General features: G+C 46.1%; 1 protein-coding gene across 9 annotated transcripts in view; it reads right to left on the reverse strand.

Annotated features, from left to right (window-relative positions):
* camta1a (calmodulin binding transcription activator 1a) overlaps nt 1–26,415 on the reverse strand; it is a 289,606-nt gene that overhangs the window by 26,894 nt on the left and 236,297 nt on the right. For 8 of the 9 annotated variants that reach the window (XM_034211026.1, XM_034211025.1, XM_034211024.1 and 5 more), the window contains 3 exons: nt 8,790–8,943; nt 3,887–4,027; nt 994–3,293 (listed from right to left, as the gene is read on the reverse strand). In XM_034211026.1, the coding sequence (XP_034066917.1) occupies nt 994–3,293; nt 3,887–4,027; nt 8,790–8,943 (2,595 nt within the window). The remainder of the gene's footprint in view (nt 1–993; nt 3,294–3,886; nt 4,028–8,789; nt 8,944–26,415) is intronic. The other variant, XM_034211027.1, reaches the window with a different exon arrangement.

Genomic DNA, 26,415 nt, shown 5'->3' on the forward strand with positions numbered 1-26,415 from the left:
ACTTCAGATGAACTCTTAAATCCAGATTCCATATATGGAGTCTACAGAATAGCCGCAGACTGACAGGCACCAAAATCAATGAGGTTTATTACTTAGAATATATGAGAGAAAACATATTTGTATGTCCATGACAGGTTTATGTTTATGTCTGAACAGATAAGGATGTATGCGTCATTTTGTGTCCAGCTTAGAGAAAAAAGAAAAAGGAGAATATCTTCTAGTCTGGTTGTCGGTTTTCATCTTCATGTACAATAATATCAAGGATTTTCCCTTTGGAGCGCCTTGTTAGCGTTTCAACAGTGCATGCCATAATAACTGAAATTTCCTGGGTTAAATTCTAGTCTTAGGACCATAGACTGGAGTAGCCTCTGGGTCTAAAGAGTGAAGTCAATGTGAAACTCACTTTGTCTGTAATAGCCAGCAAGGCGTGACTTCGATGGTTGCAGAAAGACGGAGAAAAGGACCCTACCTCTCACTTAATTTATTACCGTAGTAAACTTTTTACTCCTGAGTTTATGTTCTCAATCGATGGTTTCAAGTCTTCTTCAATACAACATAAGGTTCAGTAAATTGTTGTCCTATTTACAGTCAATAAATAAATAGCAATGTATTCTTTTGGGCGATTCAACGGAAAAACTCTTTCAGATGTCTCTTTTAGTTTGGTTATACTTTGCTCCAAATTCTCGGGTAATTGCTAGTTAAAAAAACAAGATGGTGGTGGCCAAAGTACACAACTTAAAGCTTCAAAACCGTATTCCACAAACCAATGGGTGATGACGCCCTACTATATGCAGTCTATGGTTGCATTTCACATCTCAAAAATAATTTCAACAAATAAAATTAGAAATGCAACTAGAATACATTTTATAGCATAGCTTTGATTTTAGTTAAAGTAAAGTTATTGTGACCTAACATCACAGCAATAAATGTCATAACCAAAAAAAATAAAAATAGACAAATGTTTGTAAAATAATAAAGTGCCCTGTCCCTCACCTCAGGGTAGGACCACTCCGGGGAGTAGTCAGTAACCATGAAGAGCCGGCCTGTGGCCTGAAGCATCCCCAGAGCCCCCTGGGCTACAGCTGCAGAGACCACCTCTGCTACATTCATGTAGGACAATGAGCCCGGCTCTCCGGTGTTTCCCCCTCCTCCAGCCCCAGCACTCAGAGACTGGGGGCTGCAGCAGGGCTGAAGGCAGAGCTCCGAGGGGCTGTAGCCGGAGCTCCTGGCCCCTCCATCTTCCTGGCCTTGCTGAGGGGGCCCACCGGCGGAGTTTTGGCTATCCGAACTGTGGGATTGGACCAGCTGGTGAGCATATAGGGCCCCGCCAGCTGACATGGTGGTTCCACTTCCATCCACTGAGATGAAATCATTGATGAGGTCAGAGAACTGGTTACCAAAAGAGATGTCAAAGTGATCCAGGCTGATCTCCATGCCTGTCCCTCCTGCTCCGCCATTACTGGCCGCTCCAACGAGGCCCTGGTGGGCTCCGACAGCGTTGTAGAGTCCCTGGACCATACTGGTGCCCTGGAGGAGGGGCTGCAGCTGCTGTTGCTGCTGGGAGCGGTTGCTGCCATCACTATTGTTGTTACCATTATGCATTACTACTCCTTCTCCAGCACCTCCATTCCCTCCTCCACCTCCATCCGGGGCCTGTTGCAGGTAGTGCTCTGCTCCCTCTCCGTTTCCTGTCCCGCAGGCCTGGATGTGGTTTCCTGGCTTGAGTAGATTCTCAGCTCCATTCTCAGTGGCTCCAGCCTGAGCTGAATTCACATTGCCTTGTTGCTCTAGACCCACCACCTCCTCATGCTCAGCACCCAGCCCAGGATAGCCCCCCTGGTACTGTAGCAGCTGGAGAGAGCCAGCCTGACCGCCCCCCTCTGCGGGGGAGCCTCCATTACAGTTGGGCCTGTGCTGGTGGGCCTGATGGTGGTGGTGGATGTGGCCGTTACTGCCAGGGGAGTCCGTCTTCACCACTTGCAGCCCCATATACGCTCCAGAGTCATGGGAATTGTGCTCCATCAAATGTGTTTTCTGACCCATGCTGGGCCTTCCCTGCTGGCCCTGTCCGGTCTGGGAAGAATCTTGCAGGAAGAAGCTGGGTGAACGACTCTGGTGTTGCATGTGAGGACTGGACATGGCCTGACCATAGTTTACGGCGGTAGCGTTGGAAGAATAGTCTTGCTTGGCATCAATAGCACTGAAATCCATCTGCTCAAGGGTGGTGCTGGGACTCAGACCCCCACCAGAAGGAAGCATGGAGCCCGCCGTATTCAGAGTAAGGTTACCCTGGCCCGAACCAGCACCAGATGACACAGAGACCCCGCCCCCGCAGCTCACTACCGGACCCACCTGGTAGCCACTCTCCTTGGCCAGCTGCTGCTCAAACGATGTGTCTTCTATCTTGATATTCTTTACCATAGCTGAGCTGAAGGTGTAGCCGTTGTCCGACATGGCGGGGGAGCGCTGCATACTGCCGTTGCAACTGCTGCCACCGGAGGAAGATGAGGTTGAGGAAGAGTTGCCCTCTATCTTCATTGCACTGCCTCCATAGGTCTGACCCTGTTTGGGGTTGTTCAGGAAGCAGTCGGGGTCAAAGTTCATATTGGTCTCTGGGATCTTAATGCTTCCAGCATCCAGACTGCTGGAGAGCACCAGCTCCTCAGAGACCCCCGCTGAAGACATCATGGACAGACTGTCTCCCGCCGCGTTAGTCCCAGGCTCTCCCACTCCTCCACCGGGGAAGGCAAATTTGTGACGATCAGAGGCCACAGACAGCACCATGCCCTGTGAGGTGGCATCTGCACCCATCAGGTGAGTGTTGGGACCCCCAGTAGGAGACATGCTGTAAACAGGGTCTCCAGTGACCTCAGACATGAAGACGCTCTGAGACAAGCCAGACATGACGGAGGCCACGTGGCTCATCCCTGTCACCACGGGGCTGTCGGCCATGTCCGGATCGCTGTTGAGGCCGTTGCTGATGGACACGGGGGAGTTCTGCGTGGTGTCAGGGACCTCCACCTGGTTGGTGGACGACACCTCGGTGCTGTTCTGGTGCAGCAGGATGGGCTTGTGGACTTTGCCGTTGCGTTTCTCCCTGGCACTGCCCCCTCCGCCTCCACCGGAGCTTTTGCCTCCGCCGTGGGCGCTGTGCTCCGTCTTCCCCTCCGACACATCGTTGTTCTGGACTTCAGAGTGAGCACTGCTGTAGCCTCCTGAGCGAGGGTCCACCTTCGGGGAGATGATGCGATGTTTGGCGCTGTTGCATTTGTGGTGCACACTGCTCCCTGCACCTATACGAGGACAAACAGAGAAAAAGAGGTTGGCTATTTGGATGAGGTGGGCACAAAATATATACACTGAACTATTGCTATTCGAATAACTAAAAAAAGGAAAGTACTACTGTGCAAGGAGGACACAAGTATGGATGATATATTTCATTTAGTCAGAAACGTTTTCTTTGAATGATTAAAATAGCCTTTCTTTTAGGTAAACAGTGAGTAAAATGTAAGGGGGGTTTTGCTGCAGCTAGGGTTATACAACATGATTGGTTTTAGTAATTAATAAACTGCTGATCTACATTATGTTCCTGAATGACAGCCCAAAATCAAATTAGACAGCTGAAAATATTTGAAGGATTAGCAGAAACATCCGGGAACAGCTGGGCTCTTTCTTTCAGATAATGGTCCGTATACGGTTATTAATAAACAAAACAAATAAGCAAATTACCAAGAAACTAATAATTCACTATAAACCGCCTACCATTAAAATACCTAAACCACCTCCTCTGATCTACAATAAAACAAACTGCATCTCTAATGGCCTTTTTTTTTTTGTTTTAAGCTCTCTCATGAGAACAAACCCCCTCCCACCCACGCGCCCTTACCCAGGGTGCCCGTGCAGAGGCAGTTGTGAGTCCGGGGAGGTGGCTTAGTTTGGTGGCTGTCCAGAATCTGTTGCACTAGCTGCTCCACTGAGAAGCCAGAGCTGCTGTTCCCATTGCTGCAAGTCCACTTGATGCCATGAACTGCCGGGAGAGAGGAGGAGACAGAGACGTCAGCCAGCCCAACAGACCACCAGCCACGCCAAACCCCCGCCCCACCCACTGCCCCCCCCTGTCTATCGGCCAGTAGACCAGTAGCATCATGCTGCTCACTGGTCCCCTCACAAAATCGTCAAAGTTACCTTGATAGAGAGGAACTAATACTTCCGCTCCCTCATGAAGAGAAACAAACCACTGAATGGCCTTGGTGTGTTCACTCAGTCACGTCAGTTTTAATATAGTAGTTTCAAAAATGTCAGAGGCACTACCTTTGATTCTGATTGTACTACATACCACTCCATCCTTTTCATTAATATTGCAATATACCTACCTACAATAACTTTTACATATCTTTTCTGTTGCATTAGGCTTTTGTCGTCACTGTAATCCCTGTGCACTTTCTGTACTGCACTGCTTCCTCTCGTGTTGTCATGTCTCGTGCTCCCCTCTGTGAGTGAGTGCTCATGAAGGTGACAGCAGCCACAATCTTTCCTCTCTCACCCCGACTTATGACTCTGTCCTGGCAGGGAAAGCCTCTGGGGAGTAATGTCATCTCGCCTCTGCTAATGCTGCTGCACCAAGCAAAGAAAGAGAGCTGTTCTCATGTAAAGCTCCACTCCCTGCCTCAGTCACAAGTCCTTAGCAACTTCTACTGCTTTTCATCGCTCTGTTTGCCATGCAGCCACAACTTTTGATGAGACAGATAGTGGTTTCAGTGGTTGAAAGGGTGTAGGAGACACCAATGAGAGCTGCAACGCTCAGGCTCTGAGCCAGGGAACAAAAGGTAATATTTGAGAAGTAAAGCATATTTAGATTGTCAAACAAAATCAATAATTGTAATTCCTTACATTTATTATAGCGCTTTTCCAGATGCTCAAAGCGCTTTACAAATACACATTACACATATCATACATGCAATGGTCACCACTGTGGACAATACCCACAGGAGCAAGTTCAGGTGAAGTGTCTTGCCCAAGGACACAACGGCTTTACAGACGCAGCAGTTTCACCCCTTGATCTGATGATCATTGCACAGCGCACTGCGCCACACCGTCCATCTTCACGCCTCGAAGTCATCGAGGCGCTTTTACAAGTACACATTGATATCATACATGTACTGTGGACATTACCCACAGGAGCAAATCCGGGTGAAGTGTCTTGCCCAAGGACACAACGGCCTGACGCAGTGGCGGCAGGAGCGGGTTTAGAACTGGAGTTCCCCTGCACCCCCGTTGATCTGATGATCAGATGCACAGACCACTGCGCCACCCGTCCCTAGCTTTAATTCAAGGTCTCTTCACTTCAGCAGCTGCTGTGGCTGAATATGCAAGAGAGAGATGTATAAGGAGAGTCAGGTTTGTGTGCCTGTCTGTTTTCTTATGCGATAAAAGCAGTGGGAAACATTGTAAGAGGGTGAGCATAATGCAGATTAAAGACAAAGCTAGTCAAGGCGAGTGAAAAAAAGAGACTGGGAAACTTGATTGGATGACTGGGATAGGGATCTAAGCTTTGAGATCCTTTGGCAGATTACAGGCGGGTCACCAGCAGATGTCAGCAGAACGTCTGTGATCAAGCTGAGATCAAACACTCCTCAGACGACTCTCTGTGGCAGGTTACAGGGACATTAACAGGATTCATTTTTGATCTTTTATACAGTCAGATTTGTGCAGACATTATCTAGAGTGGGTGAGCTGAAAAAAAGACGGGACACCAAAAGTGACAGGAGAGATTCATCTAATGTCACTGCAATTACTGCACAAATAGTTGTGTCTGTCTGGAGCTCCCATTAGACAGTGTGGCTTGACACACTCTTTAACTTGTGACAGTGTTTATGCAAACAGTACAAATTAGATGCTGCTAGTGATACTGACAAAGAGATGAAAGGGACACAGGGAAACTCAAAATGCTGTCATGAATCTCCCTCTGTGACAAAGCCAGTAGGGAGGCTGCAGGACAGAGGAGCATCCGTTCTGCTGATGTGACGCAGAGAGGGTGACAGAGCAAGAGTGAGAGCCTAATACAACAAGCTTACATCCACCATGTACTGCCATCCCTATTTGTCCAAACAATCTCGTCTCCCCTCCACCCTGATCCCTCATGCCAGAATCGCCTCAGCCCTCGAGGCGAGCGTCACCCCGGTGGCTGTGGGTTGTTGACGTACAGTTACCACCATGTCTGCCTGTCTGCTCTTCTCACTGAGGGTTGTGTTCCAAAGCAGACATGACAGGAGCAGTGCCACAAGGTTTAATCCCAGTGGCAGCGGCAGCAGAGGTACCAAACATCAACGAGTCACATCGTCATCCTGATGACTGCATCCTGTCGCGAGCAGTGTCACACAGCCCTAATGATACAACACAGTTGATCTGTAGGACATGTACATATCCCATCTGATTGTATCTGCACCATTGGGCACTATATGGGACAGGGGAGTACAATAGTTTACATGATGGCTAGCCCTGTCTGTCTGGCCTTGGTCTGTTCCTCTCTGGCCCTGTGTGTGTCTTGCCTGGAGACAGGCCCTCTGTCTGTCTGAGTGTTTGTTAAAGCCGCTCAAGCGCTATCTGTCAGCAGGCTAGGGGCATAGCTGCGGAGAGTGCTGCGTGTTTATAGCATTAGACCAAAAGAGTGAATCAAGCTGGCTGCCTTGTCTATGGTGTTGTAGCGTGACTGAGTAGTGATGCCACTCACCCCTCCTCTTCACTCCCTGACTCCTTCCTTTTCTCATCAAACACCACAGGGAGTTAAGGAGCCAGAGGTCAGACAAGGCCGTGTTCCACAAGGCTTATATTTGCACTTCCGCATGCGAGCATCCGTGCATGTGAACGTTTTTGGGACTGAGAGCACGTGTGTGAGTTTTTTGAGACAGAATAAGCTCAACTGATCCATGAAATCCACATTTTTCCTTTGTTGTCTTTGTGTATCATTAGAGGTGTCAAATGGTTAGTGCACTAGAGTATGGTGCAGAGAATATCAAAAGAAAAGAGCAAGACGGAATAGGGCAATTATATCACAAAAGTTGACAATGCTCTAGAAAAATAACTATTTGACATTAAATGAAGGGTCCCTGTGCTGACAAAAATCTTTTTGAAATAAAAAACATTCAATATTATATTAGAAGAAATGCCTTCCATACAGCCACACATACTGTGGAAATCTTGCGTTGTGTACTAAATATTCAAACTACAGAGTTTGATGGATTTGCACATTCCTGATTAAGGGAACATGGAAATAAGTCTTGCTAGTTCATATATACATCTTCTGAGTCATTAATGACATTCTGCTGTGTACAAAAAGAATATTCCCAGCAGTGCATACTTATTATAAAATTCCTGTGCAATACAAAAAACCCCTATCTACTAATACATGCAAATGCGTTTTCAAGATATAGGTCAGTCTGGGAAAAAAATGCACTGTATATTAAGAGCTAATGTATTATTTAAGATTAAATAATGCATGGACAATACAGCATGACCTCATCACAAGTATTTGCTCCTTACGATGAGGTGTGGGGTTGCTATGATACAGGACCACTAGATGGCAATGTTGCTCCATCCCTGAGCTAGTGTTGACATGCTGGCTGTTGCAGGAGAAAGCGAAGGGGATAGAGGGGAGAAGGAAGACAGAAAGCAGAAGAAGGTTTTTTGCTCTTAATGTAGCCCCCTCATGTAGCCTGGTAGCTAGAAGGCATCTCACACTCCCCCTCTTTGTCCCAACAACTCCCAAAGTTAATGACTTTACGCATTACCGCAAATGGTGCTTGGTTTTTACATTAAGCCACAGATCTAATGAATACAGTAGGCCGTTGTTGTTCAGTGGCTGTCCTGAGGTAAGGCTTTATGTTAAAATATGTCCTAAAACTAATAGCAAGCAGAGCAGTGAGGGGGAGGACAATATAGCCAAGACATCAATGATGATGTTCTGGACTGACTCGTCTGTATGCTGCCAGCATGCGTGTGCTTCTAAAGCTGCTGACACGTTCCTCTTTACCTGGCCACATCTCCAATAATTGGCCATCGGAATATCAGTCACAGCCCTGCTGGCCCCTGCCAGACACGCCCGGATCACAGTGTGGTTGTTAAAGGCATCTTAACAGCTGTCTGAAAGATTTTCAATACCTCACAAGGTACCCATTTGGCTATTATCATCATCAGACAAACCCTGATTTTTTCCAAAACATTGCCTCAATCTATGGGCAGACCTAGAGACTCATAAAAACACATAGTGCACCTCACAGAGCATTAGTAAAGCTGATAACAATTCAATGTAGGGGGGAGACGAAGGGGGGAATTTCTGGCGAGTCAGACATTCTTGTTCCCACGCACTAGCATGAATCAATAACCAGCTTGCTGCCCTCCTCTGCCTCGACTTCCTTCCTGGGCAAGAGAGGAAGCACACTCTCAGCTCGGTCAGAGTGGTGCCAGAGGTCTAAGGGAAGAGCTGAACTCTGACCCGTTACTAGCAGACGGGAAGAGCACACACTCATATTACAGTGCAGGAACACTGGCATAAGATGTGCTCTGACTGAGGTGCTGAGGGCACTTAGTGTACCAGCTTTCAGCAAATTGGACTTGACATAACATCCTTAGACAGACAACAGACACTATGTATACTCTTCCCATGCATGTAGACATATAAATACAATTAAGGCCTTTTTAGAGGAGACAGCAACTGTTTATATTATAGGATATGAATAAAAGTTTAGACTGGGGCGACCATAATTGATTAATCGGATTTTTCAAATACTCACACATGGGCTTTAGCTGGCCGATCAGCTCCTCCTTCGTCCATTTGGCCCACTCCTTCTTGTCTGTATTGATGGAGCACAGGATCGGACCACATGGTTTCCCACAATCCTCAATGGCTGGAACATTCAAATAGTGGACGAGCACGATATCAGGGTTCTGTCGGGATCACACAGAGAGGGAGGATGGTTAGATGAGATTACTTTATGGACAGTCTGTATAAGAGCATGGTTTCTTGAAGATATAAATGGAGTTTTAGTGACACATTAATACTGTGGATCAGCTGTGAGGGCTTTTATTTGGAACAAGCCAGCTGGCTGATGAGAAATTAAATGTTGCTGAACTATGAGCACTGGATAGTAAGACTCAGGCCCAAGAACAGAGTAAACGCACAACACGAATCACAAGCAGGGACCAGAACAAATCTGGGATCAGAAATCAGCAATAATCTCCCTCATTATGTCACTATCTGTATCGCCAAATGTGTGTGCCCTTGGACGTGTACAATAGTGTGTGTCAGCTTGTGTGTACGTGCGTGTGTGTGTGATAATTACAACGTGTGCTTGTGTAACACACTTATGGCATTTTGTCAAGTCCTCCCACATGGTGAGTTGATGCCCTCAATTAACTCTGCCTGTATTTACCAAGTCAGAACTCAACCATTTGCAGGCTGCAAATTGTTACTGGGTTACCTCGGCAAATTCCCTAAATTGACAGCTTATGAATAATAGGTAGCGTTTAAAGGAATGTTGTGCCCGTGTGAATAACATCAATTCGCTGGTGTTATCATGAAAAGCTTTGATTACCGAGCAAGGCAAAGACTCACACAGGGAATGTTCCCATTCCAGTCCTTATCGCCTCCAATTTATTATAAACATCCGGGTGTCACTAAGCCCACAAGAACCTAACAAACAAATACAGAACAATATTCCTACACTGACACATAGAATATAAATAAAAGCTGCCCTGATTACAACTGACCGCTATGCAGGCAAAAATAAGCTGATATACAGAAAAAAAAACGAACAAAAGGATGCACGCAAAACCACACTTGCATGTATGCACTCGCCGCTTAATAAGACGCAGGAATAGGCAAAGCAACAAAGACCTTGATAGAGAAAAATGCCGTGACAACATGTGTGTGTGACTACAGTTTGAAGCTTCATCAGCACTAAGTGGCAAATAAATCAGGGTGCTGCTACTGTAGGTCTGTGCTCCCTCTCAGTGTGTACCATTAATCTACAGCTTCCTCCCCCTCTCCCTCTCTCTTTCTTCCCTTTCACCAGACAGGGGTGTGGTTTCGGGGCAAGCATATCCAAAGAAACCGTCTTTTGAAAACATCCCAGACGTACCATCTCAATGTGTTTGGGCAGACACAGCTCCAGTAGTGGAACAGGAGGAAAGAATATGTAAAACAGTTTCTGGATGACAGGTGACCTCCCTGCAACCCTTCACCAGGAGCGGAGCTGGACTCTACACTGTGTTATCTCGCTGCTTTCCTTGTCCCCTGTCATTGGTATGGACACAAGGCGACGACTGCTGCCCTGTTTGGATGGAGATGGCACAGGGAGGGTGTGATGCTCCCAGATGGCATCACCAGCTGTGTCAATAGCTAAGAGATGCCCTCAATCTTTTCTTGGAATGAGAGTGCCAAATGTGGACAGCTTCATTCAATTATGATCATGCATAAACGTATGTGGATGTATGGGAATGCAGGCGGGAGAGGAATATTCATAGACCCACAGTTCACACGTGATTTGTGAGCAGACGCACACACACATGAGCCAGGACACTATGATTAGCATACCATCACACACATATATACTCACAGGAAATACAAGGGGTAGCTTTACACAATCATACACGTGGAAACATTTCCTTCTTCCAACACCCACACTCACAGCTGTTTCCTGCCTTCTCACATATAGCCACAACAATGTGCACACACACAATAAAACACAAAGGAAGAGACATGTGGCAGCCTTAAAGCTCACCCAAACACACGTAATCTGTGTGGCTGGGCTTTACTATTAGAGAATCTGCGATTTGTCTGTCTGGCACTTTCTCTCTCTTTCCCCAATCTTGTTTCTGCTTCTTCCTCTTCCTACTTTACAACAGATTGAACAGTTCTCTCCCAACTTGAGCCCACTTCCACTCCGAGAGGAAAACAACACAATGAAAATGTAAAGCATCACATAAATCTATCAGGATGGTAATTTAATTTAGTTTCCTGCTGGCTACTTTCTTATTCCACAGTGTAATATCAGGATTTGATTCTCCTGGAGCAGAGGGAAAACGGCTGAGGGGGAACTTTTACGCCTGGATTCTATTTTCCAGAGAAAATGAGATCTCATTAACTTATTGATTAATTGTGTAATGTAGTCTCTTGGTTGTGTTTCCCATGCGGGTCTCAGGGCAGCTATCCAACCTCATTTCCGCAGAGGAAGGGGAGACTGGGATACATTCGCAGGAGCCTGTGGTGTGCATGAAGGTGAGGATATGGAGATGTTTGCATTACCACATATATGTGATTGTTATGACACCTATGTGAGTATGTGAGATCAAGCCTATAAATACATGTTTGCAATATCTGCAGACATGTTTGCCAACAATTCCCATAATAGCCTCCTCATAGCATGAACGCATCATGTATATGTAAAATATAGCATGTCTCCAGCCAGCATTTTGATGTTGCTGTGTTGTGTTAATGTTTACTGCGCCTCCCTTGAACAGATGGATAGATGTTGAGCTAATTACTAGCAGAGTCTTGGGGAGTCAGCCATGGGGGCGGAAGGCCTGCTGAGTGGGTGGTGGAGCGCCTTCCTACCCCTCCTTTCACTACTCTCTTTCTCAAATCCCACACAAGTGCCTCAACATACAAAGGCAGGCATGCACATAACGGAGAAAACACGGTCATGAATGCATTCACAGTCAATACACAGTTTGTAAAGTTGGTGTGCCAACACACACTTTTGCACACGCTTATGCGATATGCAGGACATCGCCATCGCAACCGGAGGATAAAGGTGCTGTTGTAGCCAGGCAACAGGTTTCTCTGGCACCCACGCACATAGAGGCAGCCAGTGCTCCTACGATCTCTCAGTGACTGCCTACCTCGTCCTAAAGTCATACAACCTGTTATACTCCCAAAGACGAGGAGGGAAAGACAAAGCAAGAGATTGGCTAATGGAGCTGAAGACACAGACGGAGTTAGATGTCGTTGCAGACAGATGACCTTCTACTTTCTTCTGAATGTGAGGTATTATGTGTATGCTGAGCTGCACCTGAGATGTAACTAAGTTGAGTACAAAGCACATCTATGGGTCTAAACTCAGTGGTAAAGTAATGAGTGTCAGGTTAGGTTTATTTGACCCCGCCACTCTCTTGGAACACCTCCATGTAGCCACTACTCCAACACCCCACTATACCTCAGACTGGGTTGGAGAAAGAGATACCTGGAAATGCAGAGACAGAAAGAAGAATGGGAGTAACATCTCTTATATTGGCAGGCAGGGAGCTCTGCTCTGTGGTTGTACTCTACTATAGTAGGCCTCGCTTTCACAACCCGTGCACAGGAGCGATAAGAACACCATTAACATGAAAGAATCTTAATTGAGAGGGGATGCTTCATGCAATGTGGATGAGCCTGGGAGTGCAGGAGGAAACCTTGTTCCTCTCTGATAAAATAACCCACACCCAGGAATGGGGGCTTCAATGCCTGTCATAGGAAAGAGCAGAAAGGGGCTCAGGTATGGGAAAGCCCCCCTTTTCCACTTTTACTCTGAGGGAGGAATGGGGAGAATAAGCAAAAAGGGAAAGGCACGAGGCACTCCTTTATGGGAGAATTGAACTAGCAGGCTACAGGGATATCCATTTCAAAGCAAAATATCATAAAAAAACAGGAACAGTCAATTGTTTTGTCACAAACATTCAGCATCAAGGCGTAAATACAGATGGGAGGTGCATGTGTTGGTGTATTTGTTTTTGTGGATGTTTCTGTGCCTTTATGTATCCGCCTGCCTACATTACATTATAAATAGCGAGTGAATGAGTGTCTAGAGGCAGATATCCGTATATTAGTTTGGCGTATGCACATCAGTATGCATGCAGAATGAGTGCAATGAGCTGTGAGTGTGAGTGGATCTGCTACTTTGACTGCATATTCATGCCGTCTGTGCCTGCAATTCATATTATAATATGTGGTGTGGACCTTCGCATATGTCTTTGCAGTTTCCTGTACATAAGGAACACCTGTGTAATATAAGTTTGTGTTTTATGTCCTGTGCTGTGGTCCACTGAACGGGTACGAGGGGTTATTAAAGCTCCGCTCTCTCAGCTGTGCGGGGGCAGGTGCCCTGGCAGTGGCATAGTGATGGATGGCATTGGGTGCCAGTCATTAGGCAGCCTCGTGGCCTCTGGCACTGAGGTTACACTCTTAAACACCGACCTCCCCCGCCTGTCCCCAAACACCACCGCTCATTTCAAGGTCAACTGCCTCTGTGGAGCTGTAGGTTCACCTCCACAAGGCACGAGACCTCTTGCTTTTGTTTGGAACCTTTATCACTCACTGCCAACGGGTGTGTTTTGGAATATGGGGGTGGGTGGCTACTGCCTTGTCTCGTGCAGACACAGCCTCGCATACACACACATGCAGAACATGAGGCAACACAAGTGCAGCACAAACACACACACACACACGCGCGCGCGCGCACACACACACACGTGCGCGCGCACACACACACACACGTGCGCGCGCACACACACACACACACACACACACACACACACACACCACACACACACACACCCACACACACACACACACACACACACACACACACACACACACACACACACACACACACACACACACACACACACACACACACACACACACACACCAAGGTAAACAAAACCCCGCCTCAAATCTTCCCGAAAAGGCAGCAAACAGCCTGAAGCTCCTGTCTAGGTAGAAGAGCAATCCCCTAATCTCAACGTGCCTCCCCCTCCTCTCTCTCTCTCCCTCTCTCTCTCTCCCTCTCTCTCTATGGGCCCTCTATGACAAACTTGTTGTTCAAATGTTCCAATTTTAGAATACAGACAACCTAATTAGGGTGTCTGAAGTCAACGCTCAACTTAACTGCTACAGTTCACCCTCTACTGCATCCAGCTCGCCAACAATCACAACACTGTCTGACGTCCAAGCTAAAACGATGCCCGGGGTGCGTACCAATCCAGGGGTAAGCTCCAGTTTACGGAGGATTTCTTAATGTGAAATACCTCGATTCACCTCGCCCGAAGCGTATAGCAGGGATGGCAGAGTAATGCCCAGCAGGAGATCCTGATTTAGGGAAGATTCATACTCCACCTCTTACCTCCACTATAGTGTACTGGCTGAAAAACATGAAAGGCAGAGCTTGGAACTTTTGAGGAACAGGAAGAGGCCAGCATGTTTGAGCGTGTTTCGGAGGAAGCCAGGGGCTGAGGCCTGTGATGTTTAATTCAGCAGCACATAATCACTCCGATGGAGTTGAGAGCGGGGCTTTAAATAACTCAGCTTAGAGGGGCAGAACTGCTTCACTCTGGGTGGGGGAATACAAGTCTTTGTGTGTGTATTTGAGTTTGTGTGCACGTGTTTGTGCACTTGTGTGTGCAATTGTGCAGATATGCGAGTGCATTTCTACATGTCTGTGAGTGAGTATGCAAGAGAGTGCTCCTCTGTTTTTATGTGTGGCATCTCCCTGCTTTGAAATATTTGATTTGTGCAGTGCACCACAGTAAAAGGTGGAGTGTGTGTGTTGCAGTGCCAAGCATCTGCATGCATTACAATAAAGGTGCAAAAGGCCAGCATTCAGAGGCGGAATATGGAGATGCATTCTGGATGCCAAGCAGGCAGGCAGTAAGTCAGGCGGTAAGCCGGGCAGTGAGGCATTGAAGCCCCTTTAGCCGCCACAACTCAACTCACAGTTTACAGCCTACTGATTCTACCTAAGGCCTTTTCAGAGCACACTAGCCTCTCCATTAGCTGTTGTGGTCCCAAGTGAGAGGCCACGCTGCCCAGGGGCAAGCTGAGAAAGGGCCATCAGGATCCCATCCGCATGCCATAATGGCCTTGGCTGAGCCCATGGCACTGATCCTAATATTCTGTGGCCATCCAGGTGACATAAGTCACACTGGAATAAAAGGAGGGGAAGGAAGTGACTGAGCTCTATCAGACACAGGGAGGATGTGCTCTCTCTTCATGGTTATTTTCTTTGTTTCCACCTCGAAATAACCTCTCAACCTCTGCCTTTCTCCGAGCCGTTTCAACTCTCCCATTTCATCACTTCCTCCCGGGGCATAGTACAATTCATTTGGACGAGGAAAACAGGGCTTATGCCATCTCTCTCCACTGCCTCTCTTCTGCCCTCGCTCCCTTTCATATCAGCGCTGAGTCTGATTTGTTTGTGTGTCGTCATTCTCCCCGTGTCACTTGACAAGGCGCGCTATTTATGTGCCTGTGCCCGTGTCTGTGAGCAAATCAGAACTTCACAGGAGCAGCCAGGGGAGATGTGCTGGTGCATTTCTTAACAGGGAGTCACCGGGAGGACTGATGTGTGTCCAGCAGCAAGACAGTCCAACCTGGCCACTATCGGCGTCTGCAATGGCCCACTGAACAACAATAGATAAAACCGGTTGTCAGCATCAACAGCAATAACAACTGTTGAGGTCGTTACAGAAAACATAACCAGTCAAGCACAGACCAGTGGAGCATTAATGCACATATACAGTATGTAGATATGAACTCACACTGCATCAAGAGACTTGCACACAGGGAGAACAGCAATGGCCACTGAGACTGTGTGCTCTGTCAAGCATGGTGAGGAGGGGCTCATTATTATTACTGGGCTGGATACTGGAGCAGCCCCAGAGCTCAGCTTGGCAAGACCTCTCTCTGGAGACACACACACATACACTGGCCTCTACACACACATACACGCCGAACAAATGGGTAATCAAACGTCCGCCCCTGGGAAAAAAAAATGCTGAAATGGTCTCCTAGCAACCAATGGTGTGTATTGGGTCCACATGAAAAATTGAAAACTAAATAAAGTGTGATTTTGTCACACACGACCGAATGGAAAAAAATGAGGTTAAGATTAACAGTGAATATTAGAGAGATGAAGGTGAAGTACGGGGTGGTCGGTGATAAGATGTCGTGAATGGGATATGAATGTAATGAAGAGAGAAAGCGAAAAAGACGCATCAGAAGTCTGCCAATCTGATTGACAAACAAGAGCATTTCCCCAGCCTCTCTACAGGGGCAGTGTTGACTGCAAGATGATCCTCAGAGCAGCTCCACAGACAGTTAAGGTCATGGGAATGTGTTATCAAATCACAGCTCAGAGAGAGATCATCAAGGGAATACATCAGTGTCTTACACTCAGTTACAAATATGTAGCAGCACCACAGGGGTGGGGATTACGCAAGAACCAGAGTATAGGCTTTAGAAAATGGCCTAAAACAAATCGCTGCGTATCACACAGGGTTCAAATGCAAAACACGGGGGGGGTTCTGCAATCAGGTAAGAGTATTGGTTTGTAAAATTGCTGCAGAGCCCTGTACAAAGAGGCGTAGCTGTATCTCTGGGGCTCTACGGAGCTTTTTGATCATTGCAGAACATTGTAACTATAAACACACCAAGTCCCCTTTAAAAAGATTCAACACAAAGAAAGTGGCATTTTATTTTTTCATCTGTGTTTCATGCGTGGAGCAAAGCAGCGTGTAATAACGTGCGTGTGTGTTTCCATAAGATACTAGTGTGTGTCATTGTGTGTGTGCATGTTTGGTACATCTGTTTGTAAAATTGTCAGTGTGAGGTAGTGAGAAGCATGCTATCTCCATCCAGCAGCTGCCACAAAGAGGCTTCCCAAAAACAAGCGCAGGGCCATGACAGAGACAGAGCGACCGCAGCCTTCTGGTGGTGTAATAGGAAATTAATTGAGACCATCAATATGGTATTAATCATTTAAGCACAGGTGCTGAGGTGGCACTTTGCTGACTGCTCTACTGTTGGCAGCACTCACATACACACACAGTAAAAGTTTAACCTGCTGTTTTGCAAAAATGTAGGTGAGGACAAAAAAGAGAAGTCAAATAGGAAAAAGGAGTGTTTCCTACAGTCGCACAGAGAGACAGTGGGGTAGTTTTATTCACAGCAATCCAAGGTCATCCTTCCTTTCCCCCTGAAAGTGGTTTGTGTTCGGCTCTGTTGAGCTTCCTCTGATAGCGACTAAACAGAGAGACAGAAAATTGAATGGGGTTGCGTATTCTGAATGATGTTCGAATCAGGAAATGACAGGTAAATGTAGGGAAATATTCATCAACTCCCTTGGAAGCCATGTTTCCTATAACGCCTAATCCTTCGCGAGGCAAAGCACAGTGAGGACTGGAGTGCCGGTGTTAATCAGCCAGAGGAGAGCCAAATTGCAGCAACTACATTAAGCCGTTAAGCACACCACGTCTCCAAATTGTTTGAGGTGTCTCACTGAGATGAATGTGTCTTCTTATGAATAATACATCACACGCAGACAAAACCAAACTTCATATATATGTGCATGTGTCACTGCACATACAGACATGCACACCAATGGCATGCGACACTGTGTTTGTCTCTTGCTGAGATAGTGTCAAAGTTGTGCATGATGGGGGTTCTAAGAGTATGGAAGAGTTCAAGGGGATTTTTAAAATACTTTTTGGACTGATTGAAGTCCAGCATCAACAAGCCTCCATAGGCACTTTACACCAAAACCTTCGCCACCTCAGTGTCAAGGTTGAGCCTATAATGTTTATGATTCAAGAGCTGTAGATAAGATGGAGATTGATCTGTATTGAAAGGCAAATAAGATTGCCAAAGCTCAGAGTCAGCTTAAAAGCAGGCAAAGGGAGCAAAGGGGGAGAGAAAAAAGGGAGTAAGAGGAAAAAATGCATTAACACAGGTCTGGCCCTGAGAGAGCACAGATTAATGAATACTTCCTCTGCACACACTGAATACTGTGGAGAGAATATAGACAAACCATCATGACCAGCTGATTGATGCCGTGTCTTTGTGAGCGTGTGACTGTTTGATCGGTTTCTCTGATTGTTGCCATGCTGGAGACTTGCAGCTCTGGACTACTGACATTATCCCTCTTTTTGAGCTGTGTTTGAAAGGCTGGAGACACCTAATGACTGTATCAAAAACGGCAGGTACCTTTGAGTTATTTAAGTTTGAGTATACAGAGTTGGGGAAGGAAGTATAAGGGAAGTTTTAATGTTAAAGAAAGTGACACTAACTACTAGCCACTAGCACACCATCATGTGAGAATAAGAGGCTCTTTAACACATCAGCTTTAATTTAGCATGTCTAACGGTAACACAAAATGATGTCATCAAATAGAGCCGTTTTCAAAGGCCAGAGGAATGTGTGAGCATGCATTAATAAATGTATTTGTGTGTGTGTGCATATGGGACCGATGGAGGGATAAGACCCTTGGATGTATCTCCCGACGGCCCTGGCCAGCTTGCAGGAGAGGAACAGAGTCGAGGCCACTAGAGAGTTGGGGCCCGAGCCCTGGGGCCTTTTCGTTTCCTCCACCTCTCAGCCTGCCTTCCCCTCCCTCCTCTGATCAATACTGGGTCCTAATCACTGAGGACAGTACGGTAGTCCTCTCTTTCTCTCATCTCCTCTCACTTTTCTTCTCATTGTTTTACAACCTCTGCTTCTACAGTGCTTTTGCCAACTAGCATAAATTACGCATGTTCTCTGAGTGTATATGTGCTTGTTTGCGTGTGTATGTGTCCATATTGGAAAGGCAGTCAGTTTGAGTCGCTGTAAATACGTGAGAAGGCTTATACAAGGCTGTTAAAATGTGTGGATGCGTCTGTGTACAACAAGATAAGGGAATATCCTTGAAAAAGCAACACCAACATAAACCCCAGTGAATTACGAACAGCATACATAAACTTGAATAATAAAACATCCCCTAATTTTGGTGGCTTTATCCCGGTTATCTAATTGACTGTGTCTTTTTTTTCTTTCTTTATTAACTAATGAATGAGGCTTGGTGGGGCCTGGAATCACACAGGCAGCAATAAGTAGCTCTGCTTTAAACCCCAACTGCATCAGAAAAGCTGAATAATTTGTAGGAGAAATAATTACGGGGCAGAAGAGCAGGCATCAATCCTGGAACATCGACACTGCCCTCGCTTGGAAACCACCTCACCCATAAGCCAAGGCTCCATTAGGTATTGTCTGGGGCCTACAGGCTAATTTGTTTGCATCAATAATACATTCAAAGGATTTATCTAACTTGCAAATGAGTGTTCATTTACTGGTCCACGAGGCAGGGAGGAGAGCAGGCAGCAGGAGAGAAGGTGTGAAAGGTTGAAACAGCTGGTTGGGGCTATCTGGGACAGAGTTAACCCTTTGCTAGGCAGCCGTAATGCGTTACAGATCTACCATTTAGTCAGTAGTATTCAGAAAGAGTTCTTCTGACATGCTTGGATAACAGCCAGTGTTTATGTAGGGCACAGAGAGGCCAAGGTGCTGGTGACCAACCCTTGGAAAGGCATCAAAACTGAAGCAGAGAGCCTCTTCACAGCCACAACTTACCACCTGCTGCACCGGATATTCTCTGATCTTATGCCAAGTGACAAAATGACAAAGAGAGAGTGTATGTGTCTGTGAAGATGTATGCATTAGAGAGACATGGTGGGTTGTCCTTCTGGGATCCCCACAGCCCTTTGATCTCTGTGCTATGCTTTCTCCCCACAGGTGATACCAGGACGTGCGGAGGGAGGGGGAGTTGAGGGTTATCGTGAGTAAGCTAGCGAGAGAGAGAGACGAGAGTAAGGGAGAAAGATGGGAGAGGAGGAAGGAAGCTGGCCATGAACATATGATGCCTCTCTGTGCCAAGCCCCACTGGCTCAGGCAACCCACGCATACGCTGCCGCTGCCACTGCCACTCCAGCCCTCTCCAACACCAACACCATGGCACTACTTAGTCAAACAAAGCTGGAGAGATGAATCTGGAAAGAGATGGGCTCTCCCCAGTCTCAGCACTGCCAGGGTAGGGCTGCTTGGCTTGGATAACACAACCTGATTATAAACACACACATACAGTACATATACAGAGAAGTGGCTTTCAGCTTATTGGCGAGCACCACTACAATTGTGACACTTCTACTGTGGGCCACCATACACTGCTGTATGATGAACTGTGATTTTTATAATCTCTTTAATGGCTAGTCACTATCACTTTGATTAATTGTTGGCGTATGTTGCAAAATCGTAATTGGCCAGGCCTTAAAAACTGAGCGATACATTTTAGTACTCAGAGAAATAATCTCTATAGGAATATTCCTCTGATTTTGACCAAACAAACAAGGCCACCTAAAGCATGTGGATGTATTGTATTGATATCAACTCTACAGGACAATAATTACATTTTTCAGTCAGCTCTAGTCATTGTTAATCATACATTTTGTCAGAAGAAAAATCCTCAGTAAGTTGAGGGGAGCTTGGCATGAAATGTGAAGAGGTGAATTTGAAAAAGGATAATATTGCTGATACTAGCTTATATTTTTCTTACTGAAGAGTTAAATGGTATGGTAAAGCTGTGTGTGTGTGTGTGTGTGTGTGTGTGTGTGTGTGTGTGTGTGTGTGTGTGTGTGTGTGTGTGTGTGTTTGAGTGTGTGAGACAAGAGAGCTGTGGTTACTCGTACTGTTATGTTTGATGTACTGCACCTAAAGCTATCATTAACACTGTTAACAGTTTTCATTGCTTAAACATTTTATGAGTGCTGGACTTAAAATTCACAGAAAGGTCACCCACTAATATTTTTCATACAATACTTATTAAGATTTTTAAGCTTTATTATTTATATATGAAATGCTTTGTGTAATGAGGCGCTTACATTAACTGCTGCCTGGCTGCTAGGGGGTTTCACAAAAATGTTTCAAATGATTACTGACCATGCATTTGATTTTAGGAGGTCTGGAATGGGAGGGAAAGGGGGAGAAGCTTTGGAACAGTGCTGAGCATGGCTCCCCCACTGGGACCCAAACCAAGGGCAACAAAAAGGAAAAAGGAAAAAATGCACAACATCAACAGCACACAGACCCAAATGGCTTGCTAACAAACACATGCACCCTTGCACATAAACCCACACAAGCACACACATAATAGGCCCACACAAGAATGGAGACACACAGATACCCTCAGACGCCAAGATATATAATAACAAATGCTTGTATAACACAGAAATCAAATTCAGGGTTCATCTTGCAATCTGAGCCCTGCAAACTCAATTCCCCTCTGCCGTCTAGCCGCCTCACGTTCCACGCCTTTTCCATGTGAACGAATGGGGTCAGTATCGCCACATAAACATCATCCTCTGCTCTCTCCCCGCTTGCAGTGAATGGATGCTGAGCGCCGGTGCATATCTACGCAGGGATGGCAAGGGCACCGAGGAGAGAAAATCAATACTATATCTCACCACTAAGCACAATCCCAACCAAAAGCAGCTGGAGTTTGCAGGTTGCTCCATAAACTGGACGGCTTCATCTGGCTGGCCGCTGTGTCGGTGGATTGCTACAGTAATGCACTACAGCACAATGGCCAGAGCCACACACACACGCACACAGCACACACACACACACACACACACACACACACACACACACACACACACACACACACACACACACACACACACACACACACACACACCACACACACACACACACACACACACACACACACACACACACACACACACACACACACACACACACACACACACACACAAGCCCTGTACACGGAGACTAACAGCACGCTCCCAGGGGCTGGGGAATAGCAACAGCAATGAGAAAAACTCTCATGAGGCAGGAACAGGGTTGACAAACACACTCTCTCCTCCGTCACAAACTAGGAAAGCAACCCTGGACCATTTAGCCCACCCTCACTGTGGACTCACACACACCTGCACACACACATATACAAACACACATAGACATTTACACACACACACAAAGGCATACACATAGAGGGCCTTAAAATACCTTTTCTAAAAATAGGAAGCGAGAAGCGGGAAATGGGACTGAGGCTATTATTATTGCGCACACGTCCTGCCTGGTAAGGAAAGGAAAGAGACTAATGATTTTCCTGGTGCAAGCAATTAAAAAACTATTTGTCACCTGCCAGGCTGCATATGACGTTAGGGGCCTTGGCAGAGGACCACAGAGTAACTCTGAGTATACACACTGTACACACACAGATTGGGCTGCACCACGTTGAAATGGTGCATGAGAACCAGGTGAAGCTGGTGGGTCACAGAAAAAAAAGGGAAACAAAGGTAGAGTGAGGTAAGAAAGAATGAAATGTACTTTGGATAGAAGAACAGAGTTGGGTAACCGGCTGATTTATCCGGACAGGTTAATACCGGGCCAGACAGCGCCTCAGACAGCACACTGCCATCAGGAAGTCATGTAATATTTAGACCCCAGCTAATGCAAGTCATTCTCCTGCTGCTGTGCTCCTGGCTAAAATAGAAATGTATATTTCCCTCTCTTCCCTGCCCTCCTGTCACTACCTAAGAGCACAACAAGAGAGCAACTCTCTGCCGCACTCACAACTCTGTCTCTCGCCCTCACTCTGCTCCACACAGAGAACAGTCTGAACCGTGCAGGTTTATACACACGATCATTTTAACTGAATTTCTGCACTCCCAGCTGGACATGTCTAAGTGGTTTAAGGAATTTTAACACACCCAAGGAAAAAAAAATCACATTTCATTGAAAATCAACATTTTAATATCTTTAAATAACTCCCTTTGCTGCAGTTTCTGTATTAGGAGGTAAACATTGTAAACACTATGGGGAGATGAGGAAGAGCCTGTCAAATCTTAGTTATTTAAGAGGGCTACTGGGAAGCACATTTTTTTGTTGCAGTTGAGCTCTCCTCTGTTGGGTTACAAGTGGAGGGGAGTCTTTCCTTTGCAGTCTGTGTGAGGGTTTGGACGGGCCACGGGGCGTTCACGCTGACTAACACCTCCCACTATTAATAAGGAAACATCCTGTGATGCTGCCACAGGAGGCCAATATTGGGCCAGAGGAGACAACCAATATAAATTGGGAGGGGGCAGTAAATAATATTAAGACGTGCGTTATGCCTCCCTTGCACTGCACAGCTCTATCCAGATCCAGATACAAGCACACACTCGGCTGCAGTAATTTACGAGGTAGCTCGTTAACGTCGGGTGATTTGCGCTGCTCGTTTGCTCCCGCTCATCTCTACCAAATGATATCATGATATCTTCTACCCCTAATCTTCTAACTCTAATCCCCCATTCTCAAAGCACCTCCGCCCCTCCCACCTCTTGTTTCCTTCCATCCCTCCTCTCCTACCCTTCTACATTTCTCTCTCCTCCTCCTCCTCCTCCTCCTCCTCCTCCTCCTCCTCCTCTCTCAATCTCTGTGTCTTCTCAGGTTTACGTGGGCGACTTTTTTTTAAAGGGGGTGCAGACGGAGATAGGAACAGAGCCATCCCAGTCAAGGGGGTGTGCGCATGTGTGCTCAATATGACATCTATCCAGATCAAAAAAGACTAAAAGAAGTCTGGTTTGACTCTGAAGGCTTTATGTGCCCTTGTAGTTACTTTCCCACTGCCCCCTACTGAGAGAGAATGAGACCAAGCCCAACAAAAAGAGAGAGATTTTCTCTCAAAACTTGCAGAGGGGAGAAAGCTCAGCAGTCCTGGGGAGACACAGTGGCAGAGAGAAATAAAGAAAGATACAGCGGTGGGAAGGGGGGTAGGGGTCAGAACAGGAAAGAAAAATGAAGAGAGTATAAAGCGAAGACAAACAGATGAAACAACGTGCATAACAGAGATTGTTATTGACAATTAGGGAAAGCAATGAAATGCCTTTGAGGCTCGCAGAACTTCACTATTGCTAGTTGATGAGCTAGTTCATTAACTGAAATATATTGTTGAGAAAGGGACTATAGCTTTCTGAAAATGTACATTTTATAATCACTATGTAATTACAATGTATTTATTCTTTGAATTTTGTCCGTGGATACATTTTGCTGTTGGCATGTACTTGCAGTTAATTTATAAAAAAGTGTGGGAGCTTGACCAACATCCATTACTAACAACATAACGTATACTTAATACAATGAATATGAAGTTTAATGGATTTTGGAAATGGGGAAGTCTCAAATGCACCATATGGTGATATTGACCCCTCTAATAATAAATTGATTTAGCCACATTGGCCCAATACTTTATCCTTATCTTATATATTTTCCACAAACAGTCCTTAGTCTCTTCATACCTAACCCACAGAGAAATCAGCTTGTCTCAGACCAGCTGCAGCGAACAGCGTAAGATAGATAGATATTCACAATGAAATAGCCAATTATAGAAATTGCAATCAGAGCTGTTGGTTTGTATGTTGATGAGTGGTAGCTGGTTAAAAGATAATTGAGATCGATATCTGACTGAATGCAGAGTTAATGACTCTATATTACTACAGCTTTCATACAGACTCCCCTTTGCTCCTCTCTTCGGTCACACACACATTCCCTGTTTTCCCTCTTTTTTATTGTTTATTTGAATAGGGACAATGCACATTAATGAACACTTTAGACAAATAATGCTTCAAGTGTAAATATGCCGGGTTTTAGCTGAGCTAACTTCCATCCGTAGTCCCTGACATACAACATATAAGAACATGACATACCTCTATCCTTTCCTTCCCCGTCTTATCTCTACCACTATGACACATCCAAGAGATCGTGTCGGGATGTCAGCCCTCATCCACGGCTAATTGGGGCTCAGAGGAGTAATCAGGGCAGGACAAATCGGACAGTTCTGGTCATTAGCTGTGACCAGTGTTCTCTGGGAAGCTGGGAGATGCGTGTACATCACGCCTGAGCCTCCATAGTGACATCAGATCTGTGGCTTGACATGAGTGGAGACACAGAGATTGGCAAAGCACAGAACACACTTTGTGTGGAGCATTTATTATCCTCTGCTTTCTAACACACACAGGCAGGATGTTAACACATTTAAGCCTGGTTAGTGACACTATGCACAGAGACTCTCTAATTGTCTAAGCGAGGCGGCAAAAGACTATGCTTGCATCAGCGACAAGGGACTCAGTCATTTGATTCCTGCTCTGGTTAGTAAGTCAGTTCTCTGGGCTCTACTGAAACACCATTCTGGTGTCAATAACAATCCTGGAAGTCATCGAAAGTAAACATGTCGATGGAGGCACCTTCTTGAAGTGGTGTGCACAACTCTGGAGCAAGATGAATGTCAATTTGCCTTCCTGGCAGAGCTTTAACCTTTCAGGAAAACTGAATTATTTAAGCACCACATACCTGTTGTGGGCCTCTGTTTCTGTGTCTGGGCTGAGGCTGGTTAGGAGGCTGCATGATTGTATGGCCATGCACGCCTGTTTGGCCGCAGAGTGAAAATGGCAAGACAAATGCGGCGGGGGATTTGTGATAATTGGCCGTGCTGGTGGGCTAGGCGACGGGACTAGAGAAAAGGTCGCAGGCACTGAGAAACAGATCAGTCTGCCAGGAGGAGAGGAGTTTCTGTGCGCCTCTGGGGTTTAGCTCAACTTCTCTCTCGTTCTTCATGTGGGGAGAGAGCGCTCCAGCAGGGGCCATTAATTAAGCACCAAAGTAACCTTCAATTTGTTTAGAGGTCAGGAGCCCTAGCGTCACTGTTTTGAGCAGGGACCTACTTTGAAAACTAACTCTATATTTTCTTTCTGAGGGTAACAGATGTGCTCAAAGGATAAGAAAAGTGATTACAGAGAGGCACATGTTTTATTGTTTATAAGTTGAATAGATGGATAGGGTAAACTTAAGAGGCAGTATTTATGTGTAACTGCACACAAGAAGGAGGAGAAGCGAAGGAGATGAGGGGAGCCACGGGGACATGGCTCACACCCCGACATGATCGTGAAGCAGCTGTTCTCCTCATGGCAGAGAGTGGGGGCCTGCCAGCAGCAGCATGCTGCTGAGAGCATCGTGGTCTCTCACCATAGCACAGAAACAGAACGGAGAAACTTCACACACACACACACACACACACACACACACACACACACACACACACACACACACACACACACACACACACACACACACACACACACATAAAACATGTGCACAGGCTGACAGATATAGAGATGCACCCTCACATTGCATATACTGCCCCCAGTTATCCTGTCAGTCCGGTGTTGAGGTTTTGAGTTGAACAGTAATGTCAGGTGATAGGAGTCAAAGTCATATGCTATAAATCTGATCTGATACTCTGTAGAGGTGCATTTCCACTTGATACAAACAACAGCCTGCATAGCTAACGGCAATTATATTTCTACTGCCTCCATTTGCCCTGAGGTTGTAGACAGCCAGTCAAAACCTCGCCAGGTTTTCCTGCCTCTCTACCCTCTCAGTGAAATCAACAGAACGTTGCCCAGGCTCATCCATGATTTATCTCAGTGAAATATTCATTAGGTAGCCTTGCATAGTCTGGACGTATCTGATGTGAATCTGGACCTGACAGCTCTGCTCCGTCATCACACATCACC

Source organism: Gymnodraco acuticeps, unplaced genomic scaffold, assembly GCF_902827175.1.
Source record: "Gymnodraco acuticeps unplaced genomic scaffold, fGymAcu1.1, whole genome shotgun sequence".
In the NCBI taxonomy this organism is placed as follows: domain Eukaryota; kingdom Metazoa; phylum Chordata; class Actinopteri; order Perciformes; family Bathydraconidae; genus Gymnodraco; species Gymnodraco acuticeps.